Source organism: Miscanthus floridulus, chromosome 3 (assembly GCF_019320115.1).
Source record: "Miscanthus floridulus cultivar M001 chromosome 3, ASM1932011v1, whole genome shotgun sequence".
Taxonomy (NCBI): domain Eukaryota; kingdom Viridiplantae; phylum Streptophyta; class Magnoliopsida; order Poales; family Poaceae; genus Miscanthus; species Miscanthus floridulus.
Window position 1 is genome coordinate 106,048,582 of NC_089582.1, and position 23,537 is coordinate 106,072,118.

General features: G+C 52.5%; 2 protein-coding genes and 1 long non-coding RNA gene across 4 annotated transcripts; 2 read left to right on the plus strand and 1 right to left on the minus strand.

Annotated features, from left to right (window-relative positions):
- The first annotated feature begins 1,746 nt into the window (after window positions 1-1,746).
- Window positions 1,747-3,344, plus strand: LOC136542017 (alpha-amylase isozyme 3C-like). Its single transcript, XM_066534247.1, has 3 exons — window positions 1,747-1,845; window positions 1,978-2,916; window positions 3,011-3,344. Exons 1-3 carry the CDS (start codon window positions 1,747-1,749, stop codon window positions 3,290-3,292), a joined length of 1,320 nt encoding a protein of 439 aa, XP_066390344.1. The 3' UTR covers window positions 3,293-3,344.
- A 2,116-nt stretch (window positions 3,345-5,460) lies between these two features.
- Window positions 5,461-8,068, plus strand: LOC136546361 (uncharacterized). 2 transcript variants are annotated; one of them, XR_010781338.1, is made up of 4 exons: window positions 5,461-5,797; window positions 5,980-6,082; window positions 6,985-7,316; window positions 7,800-8,068. It is a non-coding gene; the product is annotated as an uncharacterized lncRNA (long non-coding RNA). The 2 variants fall into 2 exon arrangements; XR_010781339.1 differs by lacking the exon at window positions 5,980-6,082 and having other exon boundaries at window positions 5,462-5,797.
- Window positions 8,069-19,637: 11,569 nt separating this feature from the next.
- Window positions 19,638-20,658, minus strand: LOC136544169 (uncharacterized). The gene is made up of 2 exons (XM_066536416.1): window positions 20,330-20,658; window positions 19,638-20,247 (listed from the first exon to the last, which is right to left on the minus strand). The coding sequence occupies exons 1-2, from the start codon at window positions 20,656-20,658 to the stop codon at window positions 19,638-19,640; spliced, it is 939 nt and encodes a 312-aa protein (XP_066392513.1).
- Between the last annotated feature and the right edge of the window lie 2,879 nt (window positions 20,659-23,537).

Below are 23,537 nucleotides of genomic sequence, written 5' to 3' on the forward strand. Positions count from 1 at the left end.
GTCCTGCCCAGGCCGCGCGCTCATCGTCTCATCTCTGGTACGAATCCCTCCCTCCGTCTCAGCAGCCCACTTTATTCCTTCGATTTCCCGCTCCAAGGATCTCCTACCTCAATCCAATTCTCTCCAACTGATGCCATCTTGGTCTGCTGCCGGCAGGAGAACGGCACGAAGCCGGAGTTCGGGCTGGCCCCATAGGGGGTCGAGCAGGCGCGCGCGGCCGGCGAACAGCTCCGGAAGGTACCCGGTCGGTGTGTCACTGCTGTGGATTCTTGGATTGGATGCTCCCCCTCTCCCAGCACCTCGCCCTGGCGCGGCCCCACAACAGGGGAGCACAGTAGGCCACAGGCCGCTGGCACGGCGCTGTGCAGCCGAGGCCCGTAGGGGGCTGCGGGTGCGGCACGGCACAGCAGTGCCAACAAGCCCCAGTGGTGGTGCCACACCCCAGCGGTGGCCACCTCCCGGCACGGCGCGGTGCTGCCCAGCCCCGTCGGTGGCCGCGGACACGATTGCCCCGCCCAGCGCCGCCCGCCTCCCGCCCCTGCCGAGGTCGCCACGCCACTGTCACGCGCGACGACGGTCGTCGTCCCGTTCCCCGTCTAGCGTCGACTCCGCTTCTCGCTCGGGTCACTCTCCGTCTCTACATTTGGCGTCCCCTCCCTCTCCTTTCATGCTGCCTTTCAGGTCGACAAGGACGCCAGGCACCATGTGTTTGCTGAAATGCTCTTGAGGTAATATACCATGCAGTTCTAATTTCTTCAGGATTATTGAGCGTGTTTGAGAAAGATTTGACTGATTCCTAGCATTTCCTTGCGAACTGAACACATATCTTTGGTTATTAACCATCTGTGTTACTGTGTATCATCTGCCAGCATGGACGCCAATCACCATGTGGTCGCTGAAATGCTCTTGAGGTAATATAGAATGCAGTTCTGATTTCCTCTGGACTACTGAGTGCATTTGAGAAAGATTTGACTGCTTTCTTGCATTTTCTTGCGAATTGGACAGAGATCTTTGGTTATTAACCATCAGTGAATCATCTGCCTTCACCGGTCAGTCCTCCAGCGGCAACAACCGCGCCTACAGCCCTCTCGCACGGCAAGTGGAACACCACGGACCTCATCGAGCCTCTTCAGATATGTGCATTTGTATATTTTTTTGTTACCCCTGTGTTTATTTTTTGTAGGCCGCCTCCCCGTTCTGGTGGGATGGGTGAGGGGTAAAAGGGGAAAGGAAATAACGAAAAAAAATTCAAAATCAAAATATGGTACATATACTGGTCCAGGGTATTCTGGCAGTACGTCGTGTTTGAAAATGGCAGACGGTCGAATTCCATTTGCGGGACGGCAAAAGAGCGAAGCATAACGGCGAAATAACAATTTTCTCTCCCTTAACGGATCACCCATACCGTTCGCCGCGTCCCTGCACTTCACTATACGCAACCCCACGCATCATGCACTGTATGTACGTATACACGACTCATACCTCGCGCACCTTTTTATCCCCTCTTAAATGTGCCACGATAGCATCACACTTTCCCATCATCCATATGTCGTTGCTCTCGTTTGAAGCAACGGAACTTATCCGTTGTTAGTCCGTTACAACGATCCGCCGGCGCCAATCGGCCACCGGATCCAACCAATGCAACCTATAAATTCCCTTGCACGGGCATGGTGCTCCACACAGCCAAGTACAAGCCTCCCTTGCATTTTACGTAGCATATATACCAGCACAGGCACTAGAGCAGAGATGGCGAAGCACTCGGCTGCCATGTGCAGCCTCCTAGTGTTGGTCCTGCTCTGCTTGGGCTTGGGCTCCCAGCTGGCCCAATCCCAGGTCCTCTTCCAGGTACAGTGAGCTCATCAGCGTCCTCGTCTCTTGCCGGCCGATCGCTCAAAAAATACTCAACCAGGCTTGTGCTAGCACAGCTCTCTGGATTATTTTCATGCTGATCGATATCTATGCTGCGTCTGCGTGCAGGGGTTCAACTGGGAGTCGTGGAAGAAGCAAGGTGGGTGGTACAACTACCTCCGGGGGCGGGTGGACGACATCGCCGCGACGGGGGCCACGCACGTCTGGCTCCCGCCGCCGTCACACTCGGTGGCGCCGCAGGGTTACATGCCCGGCCGCCTCTACGACCTGGACGCGTCCAAGTACGGCACCCACGCGGAGCTCAAGTCGCTGATCGCGGCGTTCCACGCCAGGGGCGTCCAGTGCGTCGCCGACGTGGTGATCAACCACCGCTGCGCCGAATACAAGGACAGCCGCGGCATCTACTGCGTCTTCGAGGGCGGCACGCCCGACAGCCGCCTGGACTGGGGCCCCGACATGATCTGCAGCGACGACACGCAGTACTCCAACGGGCGCGGCCACCGCGACACCGGGGCCGACTTCGGCGCCGCGCCGGACATCGACCACCTCAACCCGCGCGTGCAGGAGGAGCTCTCCGGCTGGCTCAACTGGCTCAAGTCCGACCTCGGCTTCGACGGCTGGCGCCTCGACTTCGCCAAGGGCTACTCCGCCGCCGTCGCCAAGGTGTACGTCGACAGCACCGCCCCGACCTTCGTCGTCGCCGAGATATGGAGCTCCCTGCGCTACGACGGCAACGGCGAGCCGTCCAGCAACCAGGACGCCGACAAGCAGGAGCTGGTGAACTGGGCGCAGGCCGTGGGCGGCCCCGCCGCGGCGTTCGACTTCACCACCAAGGGCGTGCTGCAGGCGGCCGTCCAGGGCGAGCTGTGGCGGATGAAGGACGGCAACGACAAGGCGCCCGGGATGATCGGCTGGCTGCCGGAGAAGGCCGTCACGTTCGTCGACAACCACGACACCGGCTCCACGCAGAACTCGTGGCCATTCCCCTCCGACAAGGTCATGCAGGGCTACGCCTATATCCTCACGCACCCAGGAACTCCATGCATCGTGAGTCCCCAGCAACCCCATCACCAGTTCAGAAATCTACGACCATAGCTCCAGCAGCTGACACGTACTTTCCTTGCATCTGTAATTCATTCAGTTCTACGACCACGTTTTCGACTGGAACCTGAAGCAGGAGATCAGCGCGCTGTCTGCAGTGAGGTCAAGAAACGGGATTCACCCGGGGAGCAAGCTCAACATCCTTGCCGCCGACGGCGATCTCTATGTCGCCAAGATCGACGACAAGGTTATCGTGAAGATCGGGTCACGGTACGACGTCGGGAACCTGATCCCCTCAGACTTCCACGCCGTTGCCCATGGCAACAACTACTGCGTTTGGGAGAAGTCCGGTCTGAGAGTTCCAGCGGGGCGGCACCACTAGACCCGACCGTTCACTACAGACATTTGAGCCTGGAAAAGAAATTTAAGAGAGGCTAAATAAGCGGCATACGATTCTACTAAGCTTTTTTCAGCTAATTATTGAAAGAAGATTCTAATGTTTGGATGTATTAATTATGTTTCGGCATACGATTCTAATGATTGATGAATTCCGGATTTTTGTAACCTCTTGAAATGAGGAAACAAAGACTATTCTTATTAAGCTGAAACTCCCGATGATGTTATGAGCAACTCCTCCTATAATTAAATTGTTAAACCACAAATTTAGCGAGTCAACAAAATAAGTAGCAACCTCAATTTATTTACCTCTCCAATAGTTTCCTATATTTTCTTTCTAACTATTTTTGCATTAGAAACCTGATACTACGGCATGTCTATTAATAGAAGGCATTTTGTTAAAGGTGTTTTCTTTAAAGTGCCTTAATTTATTGTTGTATAAATGCATTTCTCTCAAAAGGGCTCTAAAAGTGTTTGTTTAAAGGCAAAACTAAAAAACGCCTTAAATAACTACAATCTTTAGAGGCATTTTACCAAAAACGCCTTAATTGCTTGCAACATTTTGAGGCGTTTTTTACCGAATGCCTTTCCTGTGCACATGTAGCTCTGTTCCGTAGAAAAGGAGCGCTCCTACTGTTACAGCCATGTAGGACGAGTGGACGACGTAGCTACCGAATTTTTTGTTTTTTTAACTTTTTTTTTAAATCATAAATATGCCCCAGAAGTTATGATTTCAAAATCTGAACCCTTAGCTCGGCGCCATATATTCAGGCGCCTAGGTCTTGGGCTCGACGCAAACGTGGAGATGACTTGGCATGTAGCTTGGCGCCGTAGATCCTGGCGCCGAGGTGGTGTTTTAACCTAGCCCCCAACCTTCCTGTCCGAGCCTTCTTCCTCTTATTTCTCATTCCTCTGGGGTTTTCTCTCTCTCCACTTCGCCCTACCTCACGAATTGGCATATTGCACCTTGGAAACTTTGATTTGATCCGTAGATTTTTGAGAGCAAGGTATCCTCGCTCCCCTCCTAGTTTTTTTCATCGATTCGGTATATATTAGTCGGATTTTTCAACCTAAGAATCGTCATTACTTAGGGTTTCATGCAATTTTTAATATTTGTATTATACAACCGTAGGATGCCAAGGCGTGGAAAAGCTAACAAACCAAGATAACCTCAGCGCATGTTGTTATATTATGGGTTCATTGTTGTACATCAAATGAGAAACCCTAAGTTTAGGATTTAATGTTAATTGCTTTCGGTTCTTAGAACGAAATTTGTTGAATTATAGTTATGGTCGGATGACCGGAAATGCCTTCGACCCATTGCCTCTGTCTAGTGGTGTTCTAGTGCCCATGTGCTTGTGCGGCGATCCTGGTAAGATAGTCAAGTCCGATGAAGAGGACACTATAGACAGAGGTATTAGATGTGTTCTAATTTTGCGTTTGAGTCTACACTTCGTCAGCGCCGCATTAACAAGATGGTGAGGAATTGATGTTTGTGGCGCCACCGACGGTGGCGTGCGGCGAGGCGGCGTGAGCGGCCGGCACGGCGGGTGCGTGGCGAGGCGGCGTGAGCGAGGGAGCGGTGGCGGGCGCAGACGAGGCCACGCGCGCGGGCGCCGGTGCGGGCGCGGGCGCGGTGGCCGGGGCAATGCGCGGCGGCGGACGCGACGGCCTGGCTCGAGAGAGAGGAAGAGAGAAAGAGAGAAAGGAATGGAGGGCCCGTATAAGACAGAGCTCGACACCAATAATCACGCCGCCAAGATTCATGGCGCCGAGCTTGGCGCCAAGATCCACGTTGTATGAGTTGGCTGCCATGTCAGCGTCCGCGCCGCAACGTGGCCCCGACCTAGGCGCCAGAATATATGGCGTCGAGACATATAAGCTCAGCGCCACCGACGATGGCGCCGAGCTAAGGGCCTAGATTTTGAAATCATAACTCTAGGGACATATTTGTGAAAAAAATTCAAAGAAAGACTAAAAAACAAAAAATCGGACGTAGCTACCCCAATCTTTACTTCTTTTTTTTTTTTTTTTTACAAATGCATCGGTTGTCCTCTCGGCCCAGGCCCAGCTCGTGAAGGACGACGCGGCCCTTCCCGTATCCCTCCCGTATTCTCCCCATATCTGTCGCAAAAATCTTCGCCCTGTTATGTTATCCTCTCCCTTCACCTGTTGCGATAGGGTTTAGCGACGCCGACGGCGCGGCTGTGGGGAGGCGGGGTGGCTGTGGGGAGGCGGCTTGGCTGCGTCGGGCGGCTTGGCTGCGACGAGGAGGCGGCGCGGCTGCGAGGAGGCGGGGCGGCGAGATTGTTGGGTTCGCGAGCTTGCCGACGAGGAGATCCTCCACTACATCCCGGTGTGAGGAGGCCGCGAGTGCTCACCAGCTCGCCGACAAGGAGGTGCTCCACTGCATCTCCGCCATCAGTACCACCACCGTGCCTCATTTATCAATCGCCACCACCGCCCCTCGCGAAGGTGCAATCCGATCCAGGTATATCCCCATAGCCACTAATAATCATCTAAATCCTCTATTAAGATGCTGATGGATTCAAAATGTGTTCCCAATTTTTTTTATTTGACTTGATCTGTGTTAAATAAACAGTGCTAGTTATACTATTTGTTCAGTTATAATACAAACAATATACTACACACACGATTGTTCTGTTTTAGTAGGTGTCCTGCCTTCACCGTTTCAGCACTAGGCAACCTACATTAGCTGTAGAGAGATTTACAGTGTTGCAGCCATCATGGACAAGCAGTGGATGAGAGCACCTAGGTAATACTAGTTAGATCAACCTTATTCTAATCTTCTCATTTGTAATGTACATCTTCATAACAACATGTTTATTGGTGCAGGAAGATTAAGCTAGTGGTCAAATTTCTAACCACAGTGTGCACAACATTCAGCAATTGAGAAGTTAGAACCTAGCATAGCAGTCAAATGACTCAAATCAAATGAAAAATCATGTTCATTTGCTTAATTCAATAGTCCACTAGAAGTTTTGTGATATTGTGTCAAGCTACTGTTTGAACCTGAAGTGTTTGCACATTATCTATAGACCATAATGGTTCCATTTTTACACTTTTCTAAAATGCCGACTAATTCCCTGGTAGTTCATATGTTGTTTAACTATAATTTTCCCGCCAACTTGAATATGAGGTTAACTTAAGAAGTGTGTTGATGCTTTGTTATTTTATTTTCTTCACTTTATGATGGCTCACACTGTTTCCAATTTGGAAATGCTGCTTTCTTCTAGTCAGTACTCGGTAGCAACCTTTGCTATCTTCTATTGCATCTGTTCTTCTGAATGTATATTCAATCAGCTCTAGGAATTTATCATTCTAGGTCAAGTAGCCATCTATGGTCAGGTCATGATAGAAATGGCTATTTTCTGATTGTCAACAGCCAATCTCTATGAAGTACTCGTGATGGATGAATATGTTGTTTTTTGGCTCACATTGTTTTCGACCAGCGGTTTAGTGGGTAGAAGTTTAGAGGTAGAACAAGCTAAAAGTTCTCTTCCTGCAGAAGGAAAGGTTCACCATTCTGCTTTGTCTAATATTTCAAAATCGATTTTGTTCACCATTCTGCTAGCAGTGGTTCTTTGTCGCATAATCGCATTTTGTTTCTCCTTCATTCGCCATCTGTCTTATCCTGTTGCCTCCTATACTTCGCAGATGCATGAAATTTTGAAATAGCACACTATTAATTGTGGTCGCTGCGCAAGGTCCCTTCACACTCATGGAGTCCCTGTTGGTGATTCAAGCATGGAGTTAAGCTTTAACAACCATATGGAAGTGCATATGGGTTTGTCAGATTAATGCCTTTTGTGCATATGGAAATCTCAGTAATCTGCATTATTCAGCTTCTTGAGCTCCAATTACATAGATATTATGGAAATCCTCCTTCCCTGCATCTCCTGCCACATGATTCGCCTGCACCTCCTGTGATGTGCGTCGTCCGCTTGTTCTACAGCCACGAACATAGACAGGAGCCCTGCAGGCTGTAGGTAAGTTTATTTCGATTCCCATCTTCCTACTCTGTCTTTGGTACTTCAGATGTATCCCCAGATCGAGCAGTTTAATTGTTGTCTGCTTACTGTACTGTCAGGAGATAGTGGTGTTAGAGATTAGTGATTAGTTAGCTTGCATAAGAATAGTATTTTTGCTCATGTGATGTGATCTAGTGGAGTTAACACATTGGAGAGGTGTAGTTGTAGAGGTTCCAGGTTCCAGGTTCCTCTGGATTTTCTTTTCCATGGTGCATCACTGCATTTCTTCTTAGTTGCTTAGCTGATCTGCTCATATCACCCGCTTGTTCAAGCGGGTAAGGCTATTCTAGTGATAATTAGTAGCAGCTAGTGTTAGATTAATCAATCATATTTCAGTTGTAGCCTTTTTTTAAAACAAAAAGGTAATACAGTTCATGCATTTTTTTCTTTTTTGAAAATGCTTATGCATTGACGTAGTTCATTTGTATGCCCATCTGACAGTGTGCAGGCCATGCGTATGTGGCATCAGTGGTAGTGGCGCCGTTGGCAGCTGATGGCAGCTGTTTGTTCTTGATGGAGACGTCAGATCATTTAGCAGCAATGAGCAGTGAGGTGTGTAGTTAGTGATCAGTTCTTCAGAGGCGGATATTCTTGCCTAAAGAATTGTAATTATGAAAACTTATGTCTGTATGAAAGATTTTAAAGTTTGGATGCATCCAATGTTAATGTGTGCTCTCATTGTTAATGTGCTAATTTGATATTGGTCGAAAGGGTTGCATGGATATCTTGGTTTTGGAGGCATTTCTAATAACAACAACAGTAACAACATAGCCTTTAAGTCCCAAGAAAGTTGGGGTAGGCTAGAGTTGAAACCCACCGAGAGTCCCAAGTCACGGTTCAGGCATTTTAATAGCTGTTTTTTAAGTACTCCTATTCAAATATAGATATTTGAGGTATATCTCAAGCTTTCAAAATCTCTTTTTATTGTCTTTCTCATGTCAATTTCGGTCTTCCTCTACCTCTCTTTATATTATTAGTTTGACTTAGGATTCCACAATGCACTGGTGTCTCTGGAGGTCTCTTTTGGACATGGCCAAATCACCTCAATCGATGTTGGAAAACTTTTCTTCAATTGTTGCTACCTCTAGGCGATAACGTATATCATCATTCTGAACTCGGTCCATTCTTGTGTGACCGTAAATCCATCGTAACATACGCATTTCTGCAACACTCAGTTGTTGAACATATTGAATCTTTGCAGGCCAACATTCTGCTCCATACAACATAGCCGGTCTAATCGCCGTTCTATAGAACTTGCATTTTATCTTTTATGGTACACTCTTGTCATAGAGAATGTCAGAAGCTTGTCGTCACTTGATCCACCCTGCTTTGATTCTATGGCTAACGTCCACATCAATATCTCCATCCCTCTGTAGCATCGATCCCAAATATCGAAAGGTATCCTTCTTAGGCACTACTTGACCTTCCAAACTCACATCCTCCTCCTACTGTACAACTTCGTCAAAGTCACATCTTATGTATTTGGTTTTAGTTCTGCTCAATCTAAAACCTTTAGACTGAAGGGTCTGCCGTCATAACTCTAGTTTCCTATTTATTCCCGTCTAGCTTTCGTCCACTAACACTACATCATCAGCGAACAACATACACCAAGGGATATCCCCTTATATGTTCCTGTTAACCTCATTCATTACCAAGGCAAAGAGATACGGGCTTAAGGCTGACCCTTGATGAACTTTAATTTTAATCGGGAAGTAATATGTGTGTCGGGTACCATAGAACGGGGTACCCCGAGCGTACACCAAAAGAGTCACTTAAATCCCGTCAACAACGAAGCCAGAAGGTAAGCCATGGGTTCATCACCGGCCCCGTCCGAGCCCACCGGCTCTCCGCCTCGCCTGAGGCCTCGCACGGGAGGTCTCGACGCCTTGACGAAATCTCCGCCTCGCGCGAGGCCTCTCACAGAAGGCCTCGGCGAGGAGCCCAATCTCCGTCTCGCCCGAGGCCCCGTGCGTACAGCCTCGAATGAGACAGCTATTCTCCGTATCGCTCGAGGCTGGCTTGTCAATAACCCGTCGCTCCCGCCTCGACCGGTCTTCCCGACAACATGTCACGTCCTATTAATGCGTCAACCACTCCCGCGATCTCAGCCGGACGGCGGCTCAACACCACGGAGTGGCCGACGGGACAAGAGTTCGCATCAACACCATACCGGCTGAGACAGGGCGCGGCGAGGATTACCGGCCACTGTATTCTAGCGCTGTGCCCACAATCAGCGCCCGCACTGTGCCCCGCAATCCCCGCCCCGAAGACAACGCGGCATGAGAAGTCTGGCCCGGGTCATCATCGCCTCCGAACCAGTGTACCAAATCGACCGCTCCCTCCAGGCCTCGGCACTCTACGCCAGGGTCTCGGCTATCTCGGGATTCACGTCTACCGAGACCCCCCACCGCGGTTCGGCCTCGGCACCAACCGAGCCTCGACCTCGCGCGCAGTCAATCCATAGCGACCCGCACGCTAACCGCTGCACCCGCTCCGAGGCAGCCCTAGAGCTCCCATGACGCACAGGATCGGATGTGACCAGCACATCACCCCAGCGCTCCAAGGACGGACCACTCCGACGACCACACCGCACAGGAACAGGCTATAGGGCTCGGACACGCCGCCTCTGTTCGCATGATGCTGTATAGTTAGCACATGTACTACCCTTGTCCTCCCTTCAAACTATAAAAGGAAAGGACTTGGGCCATTTCTGGGGGGGAGAGAGGCACTCACGAAGAACAACACCATGTTACACGCACATTTCCCTGCCGCCTGAGAGCAACGTCTCAAGCAGCCCACATCACTTCCCGTCGAGACCTGGGACTAGCTCCCTCTCTCACAGTGCTTGTAACCTCCTACTACAAGCACTTCGGTGCAAGAAATACAAGATCGATCTCTCAGACTGGACGTAGGGCACCAATTGCCTGAACCAGTATAAACCTTGTATCTCTTTGCATCACCATCCGGGATTGGGAACACGCAGCATAAATTCACTAGTTGGTTGAGGATCCCCCGGTCCAAAACACCGACAGTTGGCGTGCCAGGTAGGGGCCTCTGCGTGTCAATTTTGTCATCCCAACAAGTTCCGAATGGCAGACCCCGTACGACCATCGCGTCTCGGCACGGTGGTCTAGTTTGGGAGCCTAGAGTTCATGTCTCTAGGGCACGAGTACAACATGGTACTTCTCACACCCCGAGCCCCGCCTGCCGACGACGACGATGTCACGCACTGGCAGCCCAGGCGCAGGCGGCGCCCGGGCGGCCGCTCTCGCCGCGCTCGCTGGGTACGACGCGAGCAGGATCACCCCGATGCCACGCGAACCCATGGCGACTCGCTGCTCTCCACCGGTATCCTACGACCAGCTGTTGGCGCAGGGTCCCTAGTTGGGGACCTGTCTAGCCTGAGCCTGGACAAAGGAAAAACACCGGTGGCACCCGGCGATGCCCCGACGTCAAGTTCCGCTCCACCACTCCCTAAGGAGCCAACTTCGGCGGAGCAGAACCCGGCGATGGCACCATTTCCATACCCCTTTGGGTTGAGAAATGCCGCCGCCTCTTATGCTTCCGCCTATGCTTCCGCTCACGCAGATCTCTCGAAGCGCCGCCAGTGCTTCGCTTTCGACTTCGACACCACCGCATCGACCCACACCCACGCCGACTCCTCGGAGGAGGACGAGGCATGGGCCGGAGCAGATTTCTCCAACCTCCACGATAGCGAAACCATGCATCGCTTCTTGGCCGCAAGTGACTATTGCTTTGGCTACTCCGATTTTGATGATGAAGGTACTTACGATCCCTCTCGTGAGTGCTTCCACGTCGGACTTGGGATGCCAAGCACAGGCGACAAGGACGAGGGGGTGGGCAACCGCACTCCGCTTCATCAGGGAATGGGCGATGCCACACCGTCATGCATTGTCCCACCGGCAGCACGGAACGAGAACCTTGCCCTCGGACAATTTCGACGTCTGGACCTGGAGTAGCTCCATGAGCTTTAGGCCAAGGTCGAGCAAGATCGGCTCCTTCTGCAACAACTCCGAAACACTCTCAAGCAGGAGCAGCAGGGCCGTGGTGATGGTGGAGGAGCCCGACGACGGGCTCGTGACGTACACCACCGCATCAACGACGACGAAGGGGACGATCGTCCCCCAATCTTCAATCGCGCTAGCCAGAATGTCGTGGCTACGGTGATGCTAGTGCGCGCAATGCCCGAGCCCTCCACCACGAAAGGGCGATGGGTTCGCGGCGAGCTCTGGGATCTCCTCAAGACCACCACGGTGCAGCAGGCCGAGAGTTTCGCCTCTCGGCAGCGCGGTGCTGTCTCGGACCTCCCCTTAGCACCGCACCAGTAGGATAGGGAGGCCTTGGTTTGCCCCGAGCCCGCTCGGGCACCGACAATCAATAGGGTCCCCTTGGTCCACGACCGCCTCGATAATCGACGTGAGGCACAGGGCGACCACGAGGTGGTCGGCTGGCGATGGCGCCACGATAGTGAGGGGCCCGCTCGAGGCTACCATCCACATTGAGGCGATCGTTATGATAGTGAGGAAGACCGCAGTCCTTCTCTTGAACCACCTGGCCCTCGGGTCTTCAGTAGAGCCATCCGCAATGCTCAGTTTCTAGCCTGATTTCGCCAGCCAGCCAACCTCACCAAGTATAGCGGCGAGACCAACCTTGAGCTCTGGCTCGCTGATTACCGCCTGGCTTGTCAGCTAGGTGGTGTGGATGATGACCTGCTCATCATTCGCAACCTCCCCTTGCTCTTGTCAGACTCGGCGCGAGCCTGGCTCGAGCACCTTCCTCCCTCTCAGATCTACGACTGGCATGACCTAGTTTGGATCTTCATCGGGAATTTCCAGGGCACATACGTACACCCTGGAAACTCCTTGGACCTTAAGAGCTATCGCTAGAAACTAGACGAGTCTCTCCGAGACTTCATCCGGCACTTCTCTAAACAATGCACCAAGTTGCCCAGCGTCGACGACTCAGAGATCGTCCAGGCTTTTCTCTCTGGCACCACCTGTTGAGACTTGGTCCGAGAATTAGGCCAGAACGTGCCGCACTCGGCCGCCGCGCTCCTCGACATCGCCACCAACTTCGCCTCAGGCGAAGAGGCTATAGGGGCCATCTTCCCTGAGAACGACGCCAAGGGGAAGCGGAGGGATGAGGCCCCCGAGGCCTCGGTTCCCCGCCTCCCCAAAAGAAAGAAGAAGGATCGCCAGGGGAAGCGGGCCGTCCTCGAGGCCAATCTGGTCGTGGCCGCAGAACGCAAGAATCCCCGAGGCCCCAGGGGCCCCAGACCTTTCGATGACATGCTTAAGAAACCCTGCCCTTACTACCAAGGCCCGGTAAAGCACGCCCTCGAGGATTGCTCCATGCTGCGGCGTTACTACGCCAGGCTCGGGCTCCCCGATGATGATGCCAAGCAGAAGGGCGCCGGCGACCAGGACGATGATAAGGATGATGGGTTCCCCAAGGTACACAACGCCTTCATGATCTTCGGCAGACCCTCAGCGTGCCTTACGGCGCGGCAGCGAAAGAGGGAACGCCGAGAGGTCTTCTCAGTCAAGGTGGCCACTCCCCGGTACCTCGACTAGTCTCGAGAGGCGATCACCTTTGATTGAGATGACCACCCCAACCATGTTCCGAATCCTGGGCAGTACCCACTTGTTGCCGATGCCACCAAGCTAGTACACTCCTGCGAAGGATGCTAGTACTATGCTCGGCAGACACATCTCCCGGCCCTGGCCCTCCAAACCATCCCCATCATGTGGCCATTCGCCGTGTGGGGGCTCGACATGGTCGGGCCTCTACAAAAGGCCCCCCGGGGGCTACACCCATCTACTGGTATCAATCGACAAGTTCTCCAAATTGTAACACCCCGGGTGTTTAAATACTAAAACTGCCATATCATCATATGCATTGCAAGGCAATTGGTCATATTAAAAACTTTGAGATGCATACACTAAAACAAGTTTATATTCATGTGGTATGGGTTGAATTGTATTGTTTGACTCAAGCTCAAAGTTTGTTTGATTTTGAATTTTTCGTGAAAACCCCGGGTTTCAGCATTTAAATCCTACCCTGAAAATCCATTTCAAAATCTATGCATATTTTGGGGTTGAGTCCAAAAGCAAAAGTGTAGAGCTTGACAAGTTAAGCAAAGTTTGTTTTTGGAGTTTTTCAAGTTGTGTAGTAAAATTTGAAGTTATTTAAAAAGGCAAAATTCCTTAAAAATCCCCGCTTTGGATTCAAAAGTTCATTTCAAAATGTAGGCCGAATTTGGGTAAGGTTTCTAAAGCAAAGTTGTAGAACTTTTGATTTTGAACAACTTTTGTTTTTGGAGATTTTTGAGTTGTTATGAAAATTTGGGAGTAATTTGTGAAATTTGGCGAATGGCAAAACTGTAATTTTTGTGAACAGTGTCCACCCGCCGAAGCTACATTGCCGGCGTTTTCTTCTTCGGCGTTCCAGGCGCGGTCGTGGCCGTTTTGGCATCGCGCTGGCGCGGTGAAGGCCACAACGCAGCTTCCTCGAGCTTCTTGGCCCCCCTTATAGCCTGAGCCGCCGTCGTCTTTGCCTTTCTTCTTGCTCTATTTTTCCCGTCGCCATGCTCATCTCCGGCGAGCCCGCGCCGTCGTTGTTGTGCTCCACCATCGCAGTTAAGCTAGTTCCAGCTTCGCTTACTCCTTGCGCATCCAGCCGACCCACCAATTCGACTTGTCTTTGTCAGGAACTCGAGTTGCATCGTCTTCTTCCTCGCGGCCGGCAACTCCTCCGCTGAGCATGATTCGCCGCGGCCAGAGCTCCACGGTGTATCTCCGTCCCTGGTTTTGGTTGATTCCGTTTCGTTTCGATGCTGTGGTACTTAATCCATAGTTGGTTGCTCATTTTGACCACTGTAGTCGCCGGTTTTTCCTCACCGACGATCTTTGCTCCGCCGTGATCACCGTGAACGTCGTCACGCCTCTCCGTTGCTTCTCTGACCTCGCTCCTTGCTTCAACGCGTTCGGGGTGAGCCACTGGTGCTTTCTGGATCCCGTGTTTGACCTCTACTGTGCTTGCGTTGCCGGCGTAGCGCTGCCATGCCACCGCGTCCGCCATGGCCGACAACGAGCTGGTATAGGGCCGTAATCAGTGCTGATAGGAACGTCAATCGATGCTAGTCTTGGTGATTATTTTGGTACTTTGACTGTCGCCATTGGACTCACCGTCGACGAGTTTACGCCGATCAGCGCCGTTGTCGTTGTGGTCAAACACGTGAGGTTAGGGATGACAGGTGGGGTCGGGTTGTCAGTGACTCAGCGTTCAAATGGATTTTTCTATTTTCAGATTTGAATGAATAGTGATGCAATTTGTTATTTTTGTGTAGATTTATTTAATGCTCCAAAAATTATGAAAATTTTTGTGTGACTTCTCTGTGATGTATAGTATTTAAGAAAAATATGAAATAATGTTTTTCAGTACTTTTTGAATGTGATAAAAATTACTCAATTTATTAATAAATGGATTTCCATGATTTTTCTAGGCTTAGTTAATTGTCCAAAAATTATGAAAATTGTTTTGCCACTTACTTATTATGTAATGAACATTTACAAAAATTTTGAGCTCAATTAGAGTAAGTTGATTTATTTCATAATTTTGAATTAAATAATTAATTCATAAAAGCAAATTGTAACCTTTAATGAATTAGGTTTTGTTTGAATTTTTGATTGAGTGATGTCCTTAGGTGATTAGTTGATAATGATCCTTGGCAATTGATTTGGGTGTTGCGAAAAAGGTTTGATTAGTTTGACTTGCCACTGTACCGCGAAGGAAAGTTGTATTCAAATTCTTAATTTTTGCATCCATCATCGAGCATCATGTTTCATATTCCGCATCATGTTAAACATGGCATTGTTACTACGTGTAGTGAACGAAGGTGAACACGTGGTAATTAATCAAGTTGTTGAGGAAGTTAATCCGTCTGTTGAGGTCGGATCGAATACTTGTGAAACGTCGCAGGAACCGGACTTTTTCGTCAACGAAGGCAAGCTCCGGATGCATACAACCCTACCTTGTATTTTATAAATTGATTTCGCTTTTGCTTCTTTTTACTGCATTAAGTGATTAGGAGTCAAGTACAAGTCAAATTGGTACATTACCCACTTTGTTATTCCATAATTACCATATTACCAGTTTTAAATTCGTATATGCCTAGTTATGCTTAGCTATGCGTAGAACGATAAAAGTCAGGTGATTACCTGTCACCTGCGAACTTTAAATGGGATTTGATTAACTTATGTTATCATGTGATATGGGAATGTGGAGTAATAAATCTAGACCGGGCGGACTCGGTGTGTGTGAGCCACAAGACATGGAGGTCTTGTGAGCAGGTTCTTTCCGCCTGTGTCGATTAAGGCACGTCCGTTGTTGAACTGTGTGCGGTGAGACTTTGTAGTACTAACCACATACTCTGGTAAGCCTGAACTTGGCGATTCTATTACGAGAATGGCTACTCGCGCACTGGGAGTGGAGAGATGGCGGGAATAGCGTGTACCCACGTGGCAATGGGCTAGATTGGTGGAGTACTATATTCTCAGGTGGCGCGGACCCATTCTTGCTTTAGAGGATCTGAGAGTAGGTTGATATATGTAGGTCGGGGACCTGCATATGTCGTGTGGTCTGGAATCCCCAGCTGGGTTTAATCGGTTCAAATCGTCGTTGCTCCTTGGTTATAGAGACTCACTTCTCTATTCATCATCGTAGTACTAATAACTGGAAATCAAACAAGGCTTGTGAAGGTGTTGGATATGAAGTTTCATGATCTCAACATGGATCGTGTCAGCTTTGTATATGATTTTATGAAGTTTTCTATATAAAGAATTTTGTTAAAGAGCTTTTACGCAAAAGAACTTTGATTATTGTTAAAGCCATACCTTGAATCCCATGAACCGACATTCCTAAGTTCTATCAGTTTTATTTCGGTTAAGTTTTGTTGAGTACTTTTGTACTTAGGGTTCGTGACCCTTGTTGTAGGTGACCCTCATGAGCAGATCTATTTTGGATCGTGCTGCATGACAGTTGTACCTTGTGATGACGATGAGAAGTAAATGTGTGGCCCTTGGGCAGGGCAGTTTCATTGTGTTTTGTATTATATTATAATGCCACTCCACTATTTCGTTTTGTAATAAACATCAAACCTAGTTGCGAGGTTTGAAACTACTGTTTTGTAAATTATGTTATTGTAAGACTCCCGCTGTTTTTACTCTGGTGTAGATATTTGAATAAATGTTGTAATACTGTAATGACTCTATAACGTGATCCTGCTCGAAAATCGTGGATGATTCGGGGTTCCCCGAGGACACCCGATAGTCTTTTTAAGTTAATGGAAACATATGCATAGATGTCAAAGGTCGTCGGACAGTGACAGGTGCATGTGGGCCCTATAACTTAGGAGGTTCTGCCACACAAATGGATCGAGGCTCGTCTGATCAATCAAATCAAGTCCGAGCAAGCAGTGCTGTTCTTTACTGACATTATCCATAGGTTTGGGGTTCCTAACACCATCATCACCGACAATGGGACACAGTTCACCGACAAAAAATTCTTAACGTTTTGCGACGACCACCACATCCGTGTGGCCTGGTTGGCCATAGGACACCCAAGGACTAACGGCCAAGTAGAGCGTGCCAACGGCATGATCCTACAAGGCCTCAAGCCAAGAATTTACAACCGGTTGAAGAAGTTTGGCAAGAAATGGCTCGCCGAACTCCCATCGGTCATCTGGAGCCTGAGGAACACTCCAAGCCGAGCCACGGGGTTCACGCCTTTCTTCCTAGTCTATGGGGCCGAGGCCATCCTCCCCACTGACTTGGAATATGGCTCCCCAAGGCTACAGGCCTATAACGAACAAAGTAACCGCACCACCCGAGAGGACGCCCTCGACCAACTAGAGGAAGCTCGAGACGTCGCGCTGCTGCACTCGGCTAAATACCAGCAAACCCTATGACGCTATCAGGCCCGGCGCATCCGAAGCCGAGACTTGAAGGTAGGCGACCTGGTGTTGAGGCTGGCGCAGAGCAACAAGGGTCGCCACAAGCTGACCCCGCCATGGGAAGGACCGTACATCATCGCCCAAGTGCTGAAGCCCGGGACCTACAAGCTAGCCAACGAGAAGGGCCAAATCTTCCCCAACGCTTGGAATATAGAACAGCTACGTCGCTTTTACCCTTAAAATTCCAAGCATTGTATATATGTTGTTTCTCGGAATACAATTGAAAAGCGTTATTCAGTTGTTCTAATTTTTCGAGAAACCACCCCGAGCCCATCGTTGGTCTCGGCAATACGATGACACTGTAAGGGAGACTCGGCTCTACCTCCGTAGAACCGAATCTCCCTCGGGGGCTAGGTGGGGGATTCCCCCTAAGTCCCACGCGCTATTTTTTAGTCATTTTTTTAAAAATTCCTACGCCAAATCCTCTAGCACGCTCTGACGAATCGGTTGCGGAAAACCCAAGGACCAAAAGCCCGTCTCAGGGCCAGAAGGCCGATAGAGCCGCGAGATGGCCTAAGCCTCTGGGCTATGGTGCTCCCTCGCCACCTTTCGCCCAGGGGATGGCTTAGGCTCCAAAGAGGTTTTTTGCAAAGAAATCAGATCAGAGACAACAAGATGGCAGAGGCTCGGAAATACAAGACAAGCGATTAAAGAAACACGAGTACTTTAAAAGGCCTCAATGGTCACAAGCGTTACGATACAAATTTAATTCCTACTCTATTTACATGGCCGCTTGGGCCCAGGTCAAGGCTCAGGACCCCCGGCATCGGCAGACGGCGAGGGAGGGACCACCTCCTCTTCGAACAATGTTGCCAGCGCTGTGCCAGGGCCTTCCGCCGCCTCCAACAGCTTTGTCACCACCTCGTTGGCCTCATCGTCATCATCGGGCAAGACGTAGCCAACGCTGATGGCTTGAAGGTCAACACCGACGTAGTGCGAGGCGATGATGGCCAGTGCACGCTTGACGCCCGTATGCAGCGCTCCTCGAAGCTGCTCACACACTTGACCGCTCGGTGCAATCAGACGGCTCTCAAGGGAGCTGCCTGACTGAACCCCCTCGACCACCAGGGCCTCGCAGGCGGCACAGGCAGCACTTTTTAGCACCTCGTGCAACCCGATCTCGGTCTCGAGCACCGTCTGCACCGCGCTAGAAGCCTCGGCTGCCCGGGTAATCTCTGCCTCTGACTCTACACCATGGAAAATGGAATGGGGTTGAGCGAGAGAAAAAACAAGCTAAATAGGGACAGAAGCCTACGGAACTCACCCTTGGCCTTAAGCTCCCAGTGTCGGGCCTCGACCCGAAAGGCCTTGGCTTTCTCCTTCAAGCGCTGAGCCTCGACCCGAGAAGCCTCGGCCACCCTGGAAGCTTCACTCCCTAGCTCTGCGTCACACGAGGAAGTTAGGGAATGAACATAAGAAAAAGCAAATAAAACGGAGGGACTAGGACTCACTCTCGGCCTTTCCCCTCCAAACCATAGCCTCGGTTCGCGAGGCCTTAGCCGCTGCAAGGGCCTCATCCAAAGCGTCTTTCATTAGCTGGTGCGCATTCTATTCCGCCCCTAGCTGCCCGGCAAGAGCCATGGCCGAGGCCGTAGCTTCTACGGCTCGAGACCTGAAGGCATCCCGATCACTGTCCGCGCGGGTGAGCTCATCCTCTAATTTCTTGACCCGCGCCGCCAGAGGGGTGAGCTGCTCCTAGGCCATGGCCGCCTCGACCTTCGCGTCAGCACTACGAAGACAGAGGTCCTCCACCTCTGCGCTCTGCGCCGATAGGAGCTCATTGGCGCCTGCAAGAAGGCCCTTCTACCGCTGAAGCTGGTCCCAAACATCCCTCTCCCAGTGAAGGAAGACTGACTTCCCAAGAGATCAGGTCTCAAGCTCCTGGGGGAAATAGAACAGAGGTCAATCCCTACAAAGAAAGCTCAGAAAAAGACCACCGCATGGCAAAAGAAAGCACGAACTTGGGCGACTCTGGGCAAATCGTTGGCGACCACGGACAACGCTGTCCGTAGAGACCGCTCTGCCAACTGGTGGTACTGCTCAAACATGTCCTAGCGACCGCCCTCGGCCACGTCCTCGAGGGCAAACAGAGGCTCTACCTCAGGATCATCCCGGCTTTGCCACCGGACACGTGGGTGGTTCCACCCGTGGGGCTCGGGTCGTACCCGCGCGAGGGCTGAGCTTCCCTCGCCTAGGGTTGGAACCAGCTGTTCCACGACACCGGCCACCTCAGCGCTGGCCATCTCCTATGCCCAGGAAGTATCGCCGGAGGAGATCAGAAGAATCTCCACCTCCTGGGCGCTCTCCTGCATCGACGGCGGGCCTTGAACCAAGGGTGCCACCAAGGCCTCCGCCGCCTTCATCTCCACTTCCTGGGCTAGCAGCCCTACCATGATCACGTCAGCGTCAGTGGTCCCAGGGGCTTCGGCCTCCGCCATCATGGCCTCAGTGGTCTCGGGGGCTCCAGCCTCCACCATCGTGGCCTCGGCGGTCGTGAGGGCTCTGGTGCCCACCGCAGCGGCCTCGATGGTCCTGGGTGCCACAGCCTCCATCGCCCCGGCCTGTGAAACCCCGGGGACCTCGGTCCCGGTGGTCTCGGCAGCCAAGGGAACCTCAGCTGCATCTGACCCACAGGCCTCGCCATCACGAGGCGGAGGCGCTCCCTCCCCCTCCTGTGTCAAGGCCGCCTTAGTAGCCCCTCCTTGGGTGGCCGGCTCCTTCGGGTTGGCCTTCGCCGATGCCGTGCCACGTTGTAGTGCGGCTTGTGCCTCCACCACCCAGTGGGCGGTGGAGCCAGGGTTAACCTTGAGCGCTTTAAGGGGCGCCAAGGTAGGCACCTCCGTAGGCCGCTTCTGGCTAAGGACAAGATGATCACAGGGTCAGCACAAGACAAAAGAACAAACAGAAGGCACTGCGACCCCACCAAAAATACACCTACCTCGAGCGGGGCGGCAACCACTTTGCCATGGTGACCCTTATCCACAAAGGCGGTGGTGGCGGTAGAGGCATGGCCTCCGTGTCCATCGGTGCCAGTTGGTCCTCAATGGACCCCGGTGCCCCCTCGGTCCTCAGCGGGGGCAGTTGTGTCACCTCCGCCGCCACTTGCTCCACCGTCGCCGCCGAGACCACTAGGCTAACGGTGCGTTTGCCCAATGCCCGCGCCTCGGGTGTGTCGGGCTCGGCCCTGGAGCGGGCAATTGCCGACCCCAGGTCTGCTCCTCCTCCTCCTGGGAGCACCGGGCTGCTGGCCGATGCCCCGGGCACCATCTCCCCTACATTAGGGAGATGGTTCAGGGGACCCCGCCCCATCTCGCCCTCGTTGTCCCCATCCAAGGCCTTCGTTGACAGCGATGGCGATGGGGATTCCTCCAACGGGAGGCCATCCTTCGTTTGCTGCCGGTGGCGCTTATCCAATTCCTCACGCGCGAGGATCTTCTTCGTGCACTTCGCCGCCTTGGCGTCCTTCCTCTTTTTCTACGCCTCGGCGTGCGCCCGGTTGATCGCCCACCGCCTCACGTCCTCGGGAACGGGCAGCGGAGAGGCGCGCACGTCCCTCATCCCCTACAGGAATGGTGAACGCGCATAAGGGAATGAGAAGTAAGGAGAAACGGAGGAGGCTCGGGGGCTATAGCGGCGCACGACTTACTAGCGAGAGGAACCCTCGCGACAGGCGCATCGCGATGGAGGTCAGGTTGCCGCCCCTCAGCTTTGCCTCCACTACTCCCCCACCCGATGAAGAATTTCCTCATCGGAAAGGGCGGAGGAGGACATCTAGATGCCCTCATTGGGCTCACCCGGCCTCATCTCGAACAGTCGCCGCCGCCGAGCCATCAACGGCAGCACCCTCCGGCGGTGGAAGGCAGCCATAGTAAGGCCATGGCCCTGTAGCCTTTCCAACCCCTCTAGAAGCGGCTGCAGCTTGGGCTGATCCTCCCTCAGGACGCCGTACTTCCACCTCTCTGGGCAGCTCCCCATAATCCGCCCAGTGTAGGGGGGAAGTCCTCCATCGTCGTTGTGAAGATAGAACCAGCTCGTGTACCATCGGCGATTGGATGACGCGAGCTAGGCCGGGATGTAGAGGTGTTGGCGGTCCTAGTGCACTTGGAGAGTGCAGCCGCCGACCCTCATCACTTTCCTCGTGCCCGACGTGCCTGTCGGCTTAGTGGTATGCCCTGCCCGGAAGAGGTGGAGCCATAACTCCTAGTGGGGAGCAATCCCCAAGTACCCCTCACAGACAGCGACGAAGATGGCCGCTTGTGCGATGGAGTTGGGGTTGAAGTTGTGGAGCTCCACGCCATAGTAGTGCGGGAGCGCCCGCATGCACCGATCTGCTGGGATGCCGAGGCCACGCTCATGAAAGGAGACGAAGCTCACGACATAACCGTCGTGAGGCCTCGGCTCTGGCTCGCCGTACGAAGCGATCCACTCTGGCCTGTTGGGGTCCATCACCGGACGAAGAAGTCCACCGTCAACGAGCGACTGAAGCATCTCCGCGGTGACGTCAGATGGATCCCAAGGGTCTGCCTCAATGACAACGATGTCGCCGGCCCTGGATGCGGTGGAGGGATCAAATACGGCGGTGAGTTTCTCTCTCTCTCTCTCTCTTTCTCGCTCTCTCCCTGGCTCACTCTTCTCCCTTCTTCTTCCTGACACCCGCTGCTCTAGCGATGGCTCGTTGGAGGCAGAGCTAACACAGGCAAGGTAAGGTGAGGAGGGGCGAGGCTCTTTGAGTATTTATGCAGGGTGAAGGCGAAATGGACGGGCGATGAAATTGGGGAAGTTTCCCCTAGATCCAGCGCGGTTAACCCCGATCCGATTTTACCGCCCACATGCCCACCTTTTTTCTCATTAATTGCGGGAACAGTTATGTCCCATCCAGCACATCGCGCCCGACCACTACGGCAGCAGGCATTGTTCTGCCTCCCTAGAAAACCACCTCAAAAGGCGCGCCAGCCGTTGCCAAGCCAATGGGGAAGATATCCCCCCCCCGCCCCATTCCTTTCAGATGAAGGAACCGGGCTCTGAGCCTATTATGGTCTAGGGGTTCGAAGGGTGGGCCCCTAGGGGTTTCGACAGCCACCCCAGAACAATAGAGTCAGGGACAACCATGGGCGAGCCCACAAGGGGCCGAGGCCCAAGCAAGCGAAATGTTTGGGACGCCCTAAGTCGTGTCCGAGACCGGTAGGGAGGTCTCTGAATGGGATCCCACTGTAGGGAGGCGCCGAGCCACCAAGGCCCAGTGAACGGCCTTGGCACCCACTAGAGAAACCCTCCGGTACTCTTGGAGTGCGTCTCCGAACCGCTAGCCGTCCCCTAGCGAACGGGGCACGGGCCTCCACTCGGACTTACCCAATAACAGCTCACCGGAAGTGCCAACGCTCATGCCCACCGAGGGTAGCCGGCACATTCCACCCCTCCTTCTGAACGAAAAGGAAGTGTGAGGGTCGTACAAAAAGCCAGTGGAACCCCTGATGGACCTCTTGCTCCGTGCAGAGTCTAGGGGGCTCTTCCTGCAACCTTGCCGAGACCTAGCGACCCTGGCTCGCACTCGAGGGGGCTCGGCAAAACAACCCCTCCTTCTAAGCGAAAAGGAAGTGCGAGGGTCATACAAAAAGTTAGGGGAGCTCCCGACGGCCCTCTCGCTCCGTGCAGAGGCTAGGGAGCCCTTCTTGCAACCTTGCCGAGACCCCGCGACCCAGGCTCGCGCCCAAAGGGGCCTCGGCAAACAAACCCTCACGCGCGAGGGGTGTACAAAAAGCTAGGGGAACTCCCGATGGCCCTCTCGCTCCGTGCGGAGGCTAGGGGGCTCTTTCTGCAACCTTGCCGAGATCCAGCGGCTCCGGCTCGCACCTGAATGGGCTCGGCAAACAACCCCTCTGTCCGAACAAAAAGGATATGTGAGGGTCGAACAAAAAAGCCAGGGGACCCCTGACCGCCCTCTCGCTCTGGGCGAAGGCTCGGGGGCTCCTCCTGCACCCAAGACAAAGACAAACGACCTAAGCCCACGCTAGAAGTTTCGTTACAAATACGATAAAGGGCACCGAGCCCGTTATGGTCCAGGGGTTTGAAGGCTGGCCCCCCTGAGGTTTCGACATCCACCCCAGGGCAACAGAGTCAGGGACAACTATGGGCGAGCCCATGAATGG

Coding starts and splice junctions, on each gene's coding strand:
- LOC136542017 (XM_066534247.1), top strand. CDS start 1,747: ATGGCGAAGCACTCGGCTGCCATGTGCAGCCTCCTAGTGTTGGTCCTG. Junction 1,846..1,977: donor AATCCCAGGTCCTCTTCCAG/GTACAGTGAGCT, acceptor GTCTGCGTGCAG/GGGTTCAACTGGGAGTCGTG. Junction 2,917..3,010: donor ACCCAGGAACTCCATGCATC/GTGAGTCCCCAG, acceptor TAATTCATTCAG/TTCTACGACCACGTTTTCGA.
- LOC136544169 (XM_066536416.1), bottom strand. CDS start 20,658: ATGGTGCCCGGGGCATCGGCCAGCAGCCCGGTGCTCCCAGGAGGAGGA. Junction 20,248..20,329: donor TGGTTGCCGCCCCGCTCGAG/GTAGGTGTATTT, acceptor TCTTGTCCTTAG/CCAGAAGCGGCCTACGGAGG.